At 34.6% G+C, this 14,762-nt stretch overlaps 2 protein-coding genes across 2 annotated transcripts; both read left to right on the top strand.

Moving 5' to 3' along the window:
* The first annotated feature begins 8,976 nt into the window (after window positions 1–8,976).
* On the top strand, window positions 8,977–12,525 carry LOC131658335 (uncharacterized). Its single transcript, XM_058927642.1, has 4 exons — window positions 8,977–9,901; window positions 9,989–11,191; window positions 11,569–11,772; window positions 11,921–12,525. Exons 1-4 carry the CDS (start codon window positions 8,977–8,979, stop codon window positions 12,523–12,525), a joined length of 2,937 nt encoding a protein of 978 aa, XP_058783625.1.
* Window positions 12,526–12,863: 338 nt separating this feature from the next.
* LOC131658334 (uncharacterized) lies at window positions 12,864–13,436 on the top strand. The gene has a single exon (XM_058927641.1). The coding sequence runs from the start codon at window positions 12,864–12,866 to the stop codon at window positions 13,434–13,436; it is 573 nt and encodes a 190-aa protein (XP_058783624.1).
* The last annotated feature ends 1,326 nt before the right edge of the window (window positions 13,437–14,762 follow it).

Here is a 14,762-nt window from a genome sequence, read left to right as displayed (position 1 = left end):
ATCCAAACAACTCTTCAAAGTTTTAAAATGGGTCCTACTAAACCCCACAATATACCACTCATTTGTATTAATTTGGATATTTTTAATATAAAAATTTAAAGAAAAGGAAGCAAATAGTTGTAGAACCGTGGTTTACTACAATAACGTTTGCAAATTCAAGAACGGCTTTCCCATTCAATTATCCATTAAACTCTGAAAAAGTTGTCTAAAAAACTGCGTAGGAACCTTGAAAGATAACTGATAATTATGCTCTTAGTGATGAGAGAGTGGAAAATAATTGTGAGAATCTTGTTGTACTGTTGTTGAGCTAATATTGTATTTTACTCAAAAAGGGTATCTTCTATTATGTAGTAGCTTTGTGAGAATTGTTGTTTGCTACTTTAGATTAACTTGTGAAGTTCTGTGTTTGGTTCTTGACATTATCATGCGAGAATCTCTGTTTGGTTCTTGAGATTAGCTTGGGAAAAATTTGGTTAGTGATATTAGCCTGTGAAAATCTCTTTTTGGTTCTTGAGCTCATCCTAGTAAAAGCTTTTGTTTGGCTTAGAGATTAGCCTGTGAACAATCTATTGTTTTGTTGTTAGAAGGTTCACGAGCATATCCTCTAAAAGACTCAAAATTATTTTAGTGGAAACTCTCAAGAAAAAACTTTTAAGAATATGAGTTGGACAAATTGTTAGGTCAAGCCTGTATAAATCTCAGTGGTATGTTTTTTATCCTTTATCTCTCTATTTACCCCTACTTCATTTTATTTCTGTTGTATTTCACTATCTCCATCTCTTTAATATTCTTCTATTTACTTATTCCGCTACTTATTCTCTATTTGCTTAAAAAACTTAAACGTTATTATAAATCAAAGTTTTATAACTGGATTTGGATTTTAAACCACCACTCAAGAGAGGATGAACATGCGTATTCAAGAAGATGAGACAACAAGTGAAAGTTAAAATCATCTTCAAGGATGCCTCTCAAGCATTTAAATCCTTAGAATTTATTTCAAAAACTTTGTTTCATTGCTCGATTCATTAGAAATGGTATCATAAATCTGATTCATTGCTCGATTTAAATCCTTAGAAATGGTATCATAAATCTGATTCATTACTCGATTCCAAAGGTAGAAAGGTTTATGATGAATTTCAAGAAAAAAACAAGAAGGAGGAATTCATCATGAAACTTAGATAGTTAATCCAGGTACTAAGAGATCAAGAAAAAAAAGTTAAGAACATTCAAAGAGTCTTCATCATCATCATCTTCATCAAGAGTTCTTTTCTGCATACAATTTTTTTGCGGCAACACACAAAACGACTTGTGAAGAATCAACTAAAGAAAACTTAAATTTATCAACCAAAGATTCATGTAGAGACTCCTATAAATATTTATTCGAAGCTTCATCAAAATATTCTCATGAAGCATCTTTGAGAAGATTGCCACAGAAATAAAGAAATAATATGAAGAGGAACACATATGATTTAAAGCTACTTATGAAGAAGATGCCAATGAGGTAACTACTATATTCTATAAGCAAATGTTTGAATTAAGTGTTAAGCTTAGAAAGAAAAATAATAAGTTAAAAAGAAACATAGTAGACTTGAAATATCATATTAAATTTCTTGAAAGTAGTAATAAAAGGCTTAATAATGAATTTAATGATTTTAAAAGACAATTTTTAAAAACTAGCAAATGTGAAACAAGTGATTCTTTAAAAAATGAAGTTTAGAGCTTACATGAAACCCTAGGTAAATTCTCTAAAGATAAAGAGAATCAAGATTCAGTTATATCGAATCAAAGAGCTTCCTATAATAAAAATGGAATACTTTATCAACCTAATAAATCGTTCATAAGTATTTCCCATGCTAAGAAAAAGACCAATTGATTTGTGTTTAAATGAAATTATTATCATAAGCTTGGTCATTTAGGACCTTTTTGTTATGCTAAAATAAACGAATATAAAGGATATGACTCAAGACATCTTAAAACCACTAACACACAAGGACCCAAAAAGATCTGGATACCAAAGGTGAAAAATAAATTTATTTTGTAGGGATGCTTTGTAACTTTGAGGGGAAAGTGGAAATTAAAGAAAATTTGTGCAAAGAATGAGTTATAAGATTCCACCAAAGAAATATATTCTTCGCAAACTCGGGCCACTGTAACACAGCTCTGGTTAAGCCATCACCTTATCACTTCGATTTTGTTCATCTCTTCTCTATCAATGTTTCAAGAACTGTTGTAGAGATAACATGAAGTTGAACTATAAAAATCTATGAAAAGATGAGATTACCTGAAGGATGGATCTCGAATCTGGAACTGTAGAAAAGGGCGAAGAAATCAAGATTGGACAAGATGAAGAGACAGAAGGGAGTATGTTGTCTTGTTACGTATTTTTGAATGAACAATGAGAGTAAGGGTGGAAATACGCCAGGCCGATACCAGGGGCCTACAGACTAGCCTATATAGGCTCAGGCTAGACCACTGATTATTTTTAAATAGAAAAGACCTAGGCTTTTTTATAAGCATATTTAGTTAAAAAGGCTAGGCCTCAGGCCCTAAAAAAAAGTCTTATGAGCCTATCAGACCGACCTATTTAAATAAATATGAATACTTTTTTTATTATCATTATGTTATATTTTGTACTTTGAATTAAAATACATTAATAAAACTTAGGTATCTTGAAGAACTTGTGAAAATAAGATGAAAACACCCGATGAACATCATTCTCATAAGTTCTTTTAGTTAGTTAGTCTATTTAAACATTATTTTAATTGCTTATTTACATATGTCTAAAACAAATAGGCTTTTATGTAGGCTAACAGGCTAACCAGGCTTTCGGAAAGGTCAGACTTAGGCCTAAAAATAGAGATTTTAATTGTAGACCCCCCCTATGGGGAGAACCTCTAGCGAAAACCCAAAAATACCACTACTTCGGAAATGCATTTCCGAAGTAAATTTTTTTTCAAGATTTTCTCAGAATTCGGAAATGCATCTCCGAAAACACCCATTTTGTAGTGTTTTCGGAGATGAATTTCCGAAAACACCCAAAATTGAGTGTTTTCGGAGATGCATCTCTGAAAACACTTAGACTAACAATAACCATATAGTTACTGATTTCCTACGAGTCATGCTAACAATAACTTTCAAGCTAGTAAATTGTTGATGCAGGTTCACAATGATATAGCTATAACAGTAGAAGGAAGAACGAAAGTCCCTTGCAATTGAAAATTTTATGCCGCTAAAATTAAAGGGAAGAACAGGTCTGAGCAACCACATCACCAAACCTTCAAACCAATTCTTTATTATTTTGAAAATAATAAACAAATGCATATAAACCATGGATACAAGAACTATATCTAATTTTATGGTTTTATTAACAATATTAACTCAGCAGCATTCAACTTGGTTTGTTTTGTGTTTTTTGCAGACAATATTTTGGAAGTGAACTTCCGAAATATTTTAAGGGGGGTGAATTCGGAAGTGCATCTCCGAAGACACCCCTTTCTAAAAAAAAGTGTTTCCGGACATGCATCTCCGGAAACACCTTTTTTTCCCCTAAAATTAAGTTTTTTTCGAAAGTGCACTTCCGAAATCAATTTGTTTTCATAAAAAAGTGATTTCGGAAATGCATTTCCGAAATATAGGGGCATTTTGGGGATTTCACCGCGGGTGACCAAGAAAGATGGGAGGTCTATAAAGAAATTTCCAAAAAATAAGCCTACGACAGGCTACAGGCCAAGCTTAGATTTCAGTTTTTTTGATAGGCCAGACTTAGGCTTGACAAAGCCTAGCTCGGCCCAGCCTATTTCCACCCCTAAATGAGAGGGAAACAAAACCCATGGAAAAGGGTTTTTCCTGAGATCTTGAAAATATCCACTAGTTAATACATGTATTAACAAACAACCAATAGGGAAATGAAAAGAGGGTGCCATTTGGAGGAATGGTAAAAGCTGATTAGTGGGAATAAAATTTGATTTAGCAAATTATAATAAATGGAATTTGTTATTGCAATAAATATTTTGGTTAAGGGTAATTTAGGGTGTTAAGTGAGATGTAATATCTATAATATAAGAAAGTTCTATCTTTTTGAACTTTCTATGTGGTGCTGCCAAGTGGCTTAGTCTTAGAGCAAAATTTGTTTCTTCTTGATGCGCCATGTGTAATTTTGATGATTAATGAAGGTATGTTGTTCCATATTCCACCATTGATGTCTCATATAATTGGCATTAAGTTCGGTTTGTCCATGCAGCTTCTATGCTCCATTATTATATGTTACAAGCAGAACTTAATGAGGACTTTATATGCTTCTTTCCATTCAGCTTCAGCATCGGTTATGGTTATATAATGAAGAGTGGAATGAAGAGTTTGTAACTCCTACATGGTTTTGTTATTTATAGTATTGGTTGGCTACACTTTTCTGTAGTATCATACCAGTGTTCAATATGGCAAGACCATTAGCAAAAATATGTGACATCAATGACAGCAAAGAACTTTGGAAAGTTTCTGTTCGTGTGCACCACAAATGGACAGTTGTGTCGAACAAGAGGGAGCATTTTGAGATGATTTTTGTTGATTTATCGGTAATGAAGTGCATTGTTTGGTTGTTTTTACATATATTGTTTTTGGTTTGTTGTACGTTTGATTTTAATGTTTTTTCCAGGGTGGTGACATACATGTTGTTGTTCCTGCACCGCATGTATCTCTTTTTTCTGAAAAAATGGTCTTGGATCATAGTTACACTGTTTCCAATTTTAAGGTTCAGGCTAATGTTGCGGCTTTCAGACCTTCGTCTCATAAGTTTATGTTGAAGTTTACTGCTGGAACTACGGTTACGGATGATAACAACGCTGAAATACCTCCAAAGCCGTTGGTGTTTACTAAATTTACTGATATAATAAACGGCAACTTTAACAAGGATGTGCTAATAGGTAGAATATTTTATCTCTATTCTGTTTGACAGGATTTGTTTTTATGTGTTGTTTCATTTTAAGGTTTTTTTGGCTGTATGTGTTTTAGATGTCATTGGTATGGTGGAAAGTATTGGGTATTCACAGACCACATCAGGTGCCCGGAAGCAACAGATTAACATGATGCTGCATGACGGGGGGTTTGTATTCATATTTATTGTATAATTTATCGAACATATCTTATGTGACTATGTAGATGACATGGTTTGTATTATTTCTTCAGTGAGAATACTATCAATTGCACGCTTTGGGAATCCTATGCTGAACAATTCATGAAGTTCAAGCAGGAGCGCGGAGATGATTCTGGTCCTATTTTTGTCATGATCCAATATGCGAAAGTCAAGGAACAGGGTTAGTAATTGAATATAGATGGTTAAATATCCTTGTATTTTGATATAGATGGTTATGTAACATTCTATTTGAATAGGTGAGTTTCCACTGTCCGTGACAAACACGTTTAATGTTACCGTCCTTGGTCTGAATACTGATTTGCTGCCGATGAAAGAGTTTATAGAAAGGTATGCTCCCTGGATTTGCTCTTGTGTGATTTTAATTTTTATGCAATGTGATTGTTACATTACTGTCTTCCTTTGACATTTTTCCGAAGGATTCCATGATTACGTTGTCTGGCCAGGAGGGTTCCAATTCACAGCTTTCAGTACAGAACTCTGAAAATCAACAGATGACTCCTGTACAGAAATTGCTTTCAAAGGCTGTTGTAATGCCTATTGGGGATATTATAAAACTTAGAACTGTATGTTTGGAAGTTGTTGGCCCTTTATTCTGATTTAGTATATATTGCCATTTTTCCGTTGCATTTGACTGTGTATCGTATTATCTTTTGGTTCCATAATTGCAGATTACATTTTGTGCGACTGTTGGAGAAACTAAAATGCTGGTTGCCTCTCCGTATGGCTGGTATTATCGTGGTTGTCATGCTTGCTCATGTATTGCGTGTGGTGACAGAGCTCCATTTGAGTGTGAGGCTGGACATTTCACCGAGGCAGAGATTTTTAGGTTAACATACTTGTCACATGTTTTATGTTATTTCATTTATATGTGTGATTGTCAAGGTACTGAACATGACCTTTTTGAGTGCTCTATGTATACTGCGAATGTAGGTATAAGATTGAGATTGAGGTTACTCATGCCGGGAATAGCTGTAACTTTCTATTTTGGGACCGAGAGTGTGAGTTACTTTTGGGATTGTCTGCTTCTCAGCTGCGTCATACAATGATTAAGGTATTTCCGTTTACATACTGTTGGAAAAACCTAGACAATTATGCCAGAGTTAACTGATCTTTGTCTTGCAATCTCCTACAGGCTGGCATTCATGATCCCTTGGAATTCCCACTGGCATTGGATCAGATGTTGGATTGCAAGATGGCTTTCAAAGTTAAGTGGCAACCACGTTGGAAGAATGCCTCTGTCGTTATGCTATTGAAGAATAACCCTTTTGTGAAAGAGCTTGCTGATCAGTTTGACACAGATGAAGTATTTGAATTTAATCTTTGCATGTGTTATGCAACTTAAAATCATTGTAAACTGACTTTGCGCATATTATGATTTTGTACTATCTTTCGAATGATTTGTAGATGAAACAACTTGCTGTCGAAGCAATGACCACTGTTCGATCCGAACCTAATTTTTTCGTCGTAAGGACGTTTACTGTACTGAAATGTACTCCACTTTTAATGTACTGTTGAATATTAATTGTGTGATGTTTGTTCACTTATGTAACAGGATCTTGATGTGAGTTCAACGCACAACACAGATCCAGTTACTCCTACTGGAAAAAGACACTTTCCAGGCGTATCAAGCGAGTCAACAACCTCGGATGCCACGTGTGATGGAGAACTTTCATCAAACAAGTTAAAGAAAATTATAAAAATAGAGAAGATAGATTAGTAGTTCCTGCATAATTTTATGTATGTTTTGGTGTGTTTTTGTTTTATGGTGTGGACATGTTTTATTTCCTTTCCACTTTATTTGTTTTTTGTTTGTATTGCCACATAAACAAATCAGACTTGTAAGTCTGTTTCTTTTGGTTTGGTAACAACTATGTAATTTAATTTCTGTTATCTTAATATAAGACTTTTCTGTTTTTTCTTAATCATCTATTCAACTGCTATGATATACTTTGTTTTTTACTCATCTCCAATATCCAAACTAGCATTACATGCTATTGTAAAAACATATTGTCACAACTAATAACAACCACAATTTGCAATATTGGTTACGACTACACAGGTAAAAGACACATAAACCTTATTCAAAAGTTACTCACGTGAAAATGAACTTGCATTTTTACTGAGAAGTCAACACAACTAGCATGCACCGACCAAATGCTCCGTTGAATGTCATAAACGTATTAAAAAGTTCCTATAACATGAAATTGAACTTGCAATTATGTTGAGAAATCAACACACCGAACATGCACCGATGAAATGCTTCGTTGAATGTTATAAATAATCAAAATTAATATAGCTGCGCATATGACATTGTATGTATTCTCTTCAATTTGTTGACATTTATCTGAGCACCTGTGGCAATTGGATTGAATGGGATCACCTACTGAGTTAAATAAAGGTACACATGAGAGTTAGAAATATGTTAATGTCCATTCATGTTGTCATTAATAAGTACTGTTATAATAGGTAATATAAAGATTGTACATAACATTTTGAAATTATAATGACAAGACCTTCCATTTGCATTGTATAAAGTATATAGCAGATAATGCTTCACTTATTGCCTCATCCCAATCAACTTTCCAACATACCCCATTAATATTATATTTGTTTGTTTCATAACAGCTGTTATCACTTGAGTAATGTGAATCCATACAGTTTTATATTGTAGAATTCATACAGTTTAATATTGTAATTGGAATTGATCTATATAATTAGTCCACTCATATTCTTCTTAGAACTACTTACTGGCATCGTAGCTATCTTTAGGAAATATGCTAGAAACTAATGAACAAACCAGTCATACTAACTCTTCTATTGCTAGACAAAGTAGAAGACTTAGAATGAAGGAGAAGAGAGATGCACAATGCACTGAATCAGATCATTCTCAAAACTTGGTAGATAAAACTGATGTAAGTGATGCAAGGAAGAAAAGAAGGCTGATATTGCAAAATAAGAAATCATCATGTGGTCATCCCACCAGTGCCCCATCCCCAAGTACAGTCTCCCCAGTTTCTATTCCAAATGTAGAAGATAGAGCTCATTCAATTGATGCTCGCAAGAAAAGAAGGCTTATATTAGAGAATAGAAAGTTTTCTGTCATACCACCTGAAACACAATATTCCCAAGTGCCACTGTCTAACTCTAAGGATGAATGCAGCTCATCCAATACTTCAGACTCTGAAGATGATATGGAACAAGCACCGTTAGCAGATTCAAATTTACAAGGTAATGTTACAAATAATAAACATTTCAACGGCATATCAAATATTTAGATCACAAATGACACTATGCTAATTTCTAAATCTGCAGAATATTCTGATATAGGGGATCAAATATGGGAATGTACATATTGTCATGCACACATGTGGCTTCAAGAACGTGCCAGTAAAACCAAAAAGGGACATGTTCCAACATTCCATCGCTGTTGTCGCGGTGGTAAAATTGTTGTACCTTTACTTGAAGAGGCACCCCCACTGTTGAGACATCTGCTGTTTAACAAAACATCTACCGAGAGCAAAAATTATCGAAGTAATATTCGAACATACAACTCAATGTTTTCGTTTACTTCTCCTGGAATGAAATTTGACACCACATATTCAAAGAAAGGAGGACCACCAACTTTGAGACTGCACGGTCAAACCTGTCATCGAATAGGTACTCTACTACCAGAAAATGGAGACTGTCCGCAATATGCTCAACTATATATTTATGACACAGATAATTAAGTTACTAATAGAATGAAGTGTTTCAGGTATTTCTAATATTCCACAAATAGCTAAGGTCTTCGTAATCGTTACCTATATTTATTTTTAACGTCTCATAAAATGCGCAGAGACAATACTGAAATTGACGAGAACACTGTTCATAATTTGAAGATCATGTTAGATGAGTTCAATATTCATGCAAAAGTTTTTAGAATGGCGAGGGATGTCCTGGACGATAATGCATTCTTAGACTTAAAACTGAGGGTTATATGTGATAGACCTGAGGATGGACGCGTGTATAACAGACCAACGGTTTCAGAAGTTGCTGCACTAATTGTGGGAAACATTGATTCTGCTTGTAATAGGGACATTATTATTCAAGCACGCAACGGTGGTTTGCAACGTAGTGATGAGTTTCATCCAGCATATTTGGCATATCAATACCCTCTCATATTTGCGTATGGTGAAGATGGTTATAGGAAAAATATATTGCATAGATATCGCCATGAAACTGAGGTTACCCGACAAAATCGTCAGAGCATCAAGGACTGGCTTTCATACAGGTTACAAGACCGTAGCGAGGAGGCAAAAACTTTGCTACACTCACGCCGTCTGTTTCAACAGTTCTTGGTCGATGGTTATTGTATGATGGAATCTGAAAGGCTGAACTGGTTGCAAAATAATCAATCCAAATTAAGAGTCGGAAAATATAACAGGTTGACAGATGAATGCAATAACGATGATGGCAGACAACAACAAAAGCGGGGAAAGCGAGTTGTCTTACCGTCATCTTTTGTTGGGGGAAAAAGATATATGGATCAACTGTATTTTGACGGAATGGCAATTTCAAGTAGATTAGGTTTTCCGGACCTATTCATTACATTTACTTGCAATCCAACATGGCCAGAAATTATCCGTGCCTTGTCCGAAACTGGGTTACAACCACACGATCGACCCGATATTATTACTAAAGTCTTCAAAATCAAATTTGACGAACTCATTGCAGATATAACAAAAAAGCATGTTCTAGGGAAAGTTTTGGCCTGTAAGTATGCATTTTTATGTTCTATTAATTAATTAACATCTTCTTCCTAAATTGAAATTACATATTAACTAACTGGTACATTTATAGTTATGTACACTATTGAATTTCAGAAGAGGGGATTGCCACACACACATATTTTGATTTTTTTACATCCTCAGAGCAAATACCCCACACCATCTGACATTGACAACATCATCTGTGCTGAAATACCAGACCCTGCTGTTCATCCGAGGTTGTATGTGTTGGTTAAATCTAACATGATGCACGGCCCATGTGGAGTGGCGCACATGACATCAACCTGTATGAAAAATGGTAAATGCTCTAAATACTTTCCAAAGAAGTTTAACGAGGAAACTATTGTTGATGCAGAAGGTTATCCCCTCTATAGGAGAAGATCAAAAACCCACGTTATTGAAAAAAATGGTATCACATTGGACAACCGTCATGTGGTACCTTATAACAAAAGATTTCTCCTCAAATATAACGCACATATAAACATGGAATGGTGTAACCAGAGCACTTCAATCAAATATCTTTTCAAATACATTAGCAAAGGCTATGACAGAATAACAGCTTCGGTGTCAACCAACAACAATGAACCGGTTGATGAAATAAAACAATACTTAGATTGCAGATATATCTCACCATGTGAAGCATGCTGGAGAATTTACTCCTTTCACATTCATGGTAGAAGACCGGCAGTTGAACGTATGTTTTATCACTTGGTAGGCGAAAAGGTTGTTTACTACACTGATCACGATCGAATGGAAAATGTTTTGGAGAATGCAAGTGTTACTGATTCCATGTTTACTGGTTGGCTATCTGCAAACTCAAAGTATACTGAGGCACTGTCACTCACTTATGGTCAATTTGTATCTAAGTTTGTTTACCACAAAAAAGAAAGGGAGTGGAGGCCCCGCAAAAATGGATTCACCATTGGGAGATTGATATGGGTTCCACCAACAACAGGTGAACTTTTTTACCTGCGGATGATGTTGACGGTAGTCAAGGGACCAAAAAGTTATGAAGAAATTCGCAAGGTCGGTAATACCCAGTATGAAACATTTAGAGATGCATGCTTCTCCATGGGATTTCTGGAAGATGACAAAGAATATATTGGTGCACTCAAAGAGGCCAGTGAATGGGGCTCTGGACATTTTTTCCGAAAACTATTTGTGGTAATGCTATTGTCAGGTGCTGTTAATCGCCCAGCACACGTTTGGAAGGAATCATGGCAGCTGTTATCTGATGGTGTCCTACATGCTCAAAGGCAATTGGCTTTAAATACAGGTTTTTAAGAGTTTAAATTTAAACAATATATACTAAATTATTGCTGCAGTTATATTATCTATCACTCTATATATATATATATATATATATATATATATATATATATATATATATATATATACTAAATTATTGCTGCAATTATATTATCTATCACTCTCTCTCTCTCTCTCTCTCTCTATATATATATATATATATATATATATATATATATATATATATATATATATATATATATATATATATATATATATATATATATATATATATATATATATATATATATATATATATATAATTACAACCAAATGGATCTCTTCTATTAGCCAATGCCTAACTTTCTTCTTTATAATGTTGAAAAACAGAATTGGTTCTCACAGATGCCGAATTGCAACATTTGACCCTGATTGAAATAGAAAAGATGCTTCAAGAAAATAAAAGGACACTAAAAGATTTCAAACCAATCCCTTATCCAGATGGATATGTTCTGCAACAATTAGGTAATAGACTGATATATGACGAACGCAATTATAACATTACCAAAACAAAGACAGAATTCACAAATCTCTTTCGTGGACTTACAGGTAAACCATTGAAATTATTATTAACTAAATTTTATAATACTACTGTATGTTTGGTTGATCATTTAGCGATTCATAATAACTATATCGTTAGTTATGCTATTGAAGAAAACCAATTTTGTGAAAGACCTTACTGATAACCTTGACCCAGATGAACAGACAGCTATGTATCAAAAAATTATGCGCACAGTTGAGTCTCAGAATGGTGCAGTCTTCTTCCTACATGGTTACGGTGGAACCGGTAAGACATACATGTGGAGAACACTGGCGGCAGCATTAAGGTCGAAGCATGATATATGTCTGACAGTCGCAACCAGTGGTATAGCGTCATTATTGTTGCCAGGAGGTCGAACTGCACATTCAAAATTTAAGATACCAGTGCCAACGCTCGATAATTCTACTTGTAAAATTGAGTACAATGATGATGTGGGAGACCTTCTTAGACAAACTAAACTAATTATTTGGGATGAGGCTCCAATGGCACACAAGCATACTTTTGAAGCATTAGATAGAACGCTCAGAGACATAATGTCTAAATACGGTAACTCAAAGGAGATGTTTGGTGGAAAAGTTGTTGTTTTTGGAGGTGATTTCAGGCAGATTTTACCTGTTGTCCCTCGAGGAAGCCGTTCGGATATTGTACATTCTGCCATAAATGCGTCTTACATATGGAATTCTGTTCAAGTGTTAACATTAACCAAAAACATGCGCCTGCAATCCGGTCCGACTGAAGATGATAAAAATGAAATGCAATAGTTTTCTGAATGGTTGTTAAGAATTGGCGAAGGAAAAGTATCTGAGCCCAATGACGGTGTGACAGATTTTGAAATTCCACCTGACCTGTTGATAACACAGTTCGAAGACCCGGTCGTCACCATTGTTGATGCTACATATCCTGACTTTATTCACAATTTTCATTCAATCCAATACCTTAAGGGTCGAGCAATTCTGGCTTCAACATTAGAAATTGTGGAACAAATAAACAATCATATCCTTGACTTAATCCAAGGTCTACATCTCTCTCACTACCCTTTACGAAAAACAACTTTTCATATTAATTTCACTTAACTCATTATATTCTTCATACAGGAGACATGCGGGATTACTACAGCTCAAATACTGTTGATAAGTCCGAAATCAATGACGACACAGTGGTAAATATCCTAACTCCAGAATTTCTCAGTTCCCTCCGTACATCTGGTTTGCCTACCCATCATTTAAAGTTAAAGGTTGGAACACCAATTATGCTCATGAGGAATATTGATCAGTCAGAAGGACTATGTAATGGAACAAGGTTGATAGTAACAAAATTGGGGACACATGTTATTGAAGCTTCGATAATAGCTGGAAAGAATTGTGGCAATCAGGTTTACATCCCACGAATGGATATGTCACCTTCCCAATCACCATGGCCGTTCAAGCTCAACAGAAGACAGTTCCCTATTATAGTGTCATATGCCATGACAATTAACAAATCCCAAGGACAGTCTTTGGATACTGTTGGTCTATACCTACCAAGGGATGTTTTTAGACATGGACAAATATATGTTGCACTATCAAGAGTGACCACAAAACAAGGAATCAAGATATTAATACATGATCAACATGCAAAAGTTAAAACAACAACTACAAATGTAGTTTACAAGGAGATCTTCGACAATATATAATTCCTGTATTTGTTGCTTTTACTATACTGATTCTTAAATTTAAATTCCTTTTAAGGTTTACTGACAGATCGACACTAAAAAACGTCAAAAGCAATTATAGTGATAGCTGCTAGTTACTGCAATATACTATCCGGGAAACCTATAAACGTAACATATTGCACAACGACATCGGACATCAACTCTAAATACAATACATTCACCGGCATCGATTTTATGACATCTACAAAACATATCCCACCCAGGACCTAACTCAGTATTGTAAGGATCATGAATGTTTGACAGTTTCATTGTTGTGGACATACCGCTGTCCCCGCACAAAACAAGGGCTTCATACCCACAACTTCCCAAGATTCTTGCAGTATTTAACCCCAACTTCTGCAATACAAACACAAACTGTTAAATCACACAATTACTTCATTAAACCTTAACCCAAAAACATGAAAAGTATTAGAATAAGTTACTAAACTAATTTTCCCTCATTTAATGAAGACTGAGAAACTGTAACAACAAACGAATGAATGTTGTCATCAAATGTGTATCGGCTGTGAAAGTACGGTAAATCCACCCAATCTCCCACTTCTTTAAACCAGTTTATTCCAAAATTAGTGTCCCCATAATAACCAAATTCAACAATAACGCCCGCAGGAAAAGCATAATATGCTTCTAACAAGCACCAACCACTTATTATCATCGGATGATCGCCAACTTTATTAAAGATCAACTCATGGTGGACACCTTGGTTGTTGAGCAATGTCCAAACTTTGTTTAATTCGTCATTGTAATTCAGTGTGAATTCTGGATCAATTTCAGGATACATCTTGAAATTTACAATACTTAATTTATGAGTGGAGATAATTTTAACATAATAAACAACATAATACCAATGCTTAATTACCCAAGAAACTGTTGTACATACTTGTGAACATACTTTCGCAATTAAAAAACAGTCAATCTGTCTGGAATGAATGAGAGTTCCTGTTTATCCATTTAGTAGAAACCAAAGACACAACTTGTGTTTGTATGATACTCAAAACACTGCAAACTATACCTGTTTCAATGCGGTTTTTGGTATTTTATAGAACAACAGACATATATGGTATCAATTTGTAACATTCACATTTAATTTCGGTTATAAACATTCATTAAAAAATAACTTATAAAACACATCTATTAATATAATAAACACACAATAAACTTAATATTACATATAACATATTATAGGACTTATCCAAACATAAAGATATGTCTTAAAATTACATCAGGCTTCAAACAACATAAAACAAACACAGCCCCACCACTAATACATAACTATTGTCACACCAGCAT

This window comes from Vicia villosa, linkage group LG3, assembly GCF_029867415.1.
Source record: "Vicia villosa cultivar HV-30 ecotype Madison, WI linkage group LG3, Vvil1.0, whole genome shotgun sequence".
In the NCBI taxonomy this organism is placed as follows: Eukaryota; Viridiplantae; Streptophyta; class Magnoliopsida; order Fabales; family Fabaceae; genus Vicia; species Vicia villosa.
The sequence above is the reverse complement of the archived record's forward strand: the minus strand, read 5'-3'. Positions and strand labels throughout refer to the sequence as shown.

Bases quoted from the DNA above. Each gene is read 5' to 3' on its own strand.
- LOC131658334 (XM_058927641.1), top strand. From the start codon at position 12,864: ATGCGGGATTACTACAGCTCAAATACTGTTGATAAGTCCGAAATCAAT.
- LOC131658335 (XM_058927642.1), top strand. From the start codon at position 8,977: ATGCGCAGAGACAATACTGAAATTGACGAGAACACTGTTCATAATTTG. The intron at 11,192-11,568 runs GTTTTTAAGAGT...TGGTTCTCACAG, and splicing joins GCAATTGGCTTTAAATACAG to ATGCCGAATTGCAACATTTG. The intron at 11,773-11,920 runs GTAAACCATTGA...ACCTTGACCCAG, and splicing joins TCTCTTTCGTGGACTTACAG to ATGAACAGACAGCTATGTAT.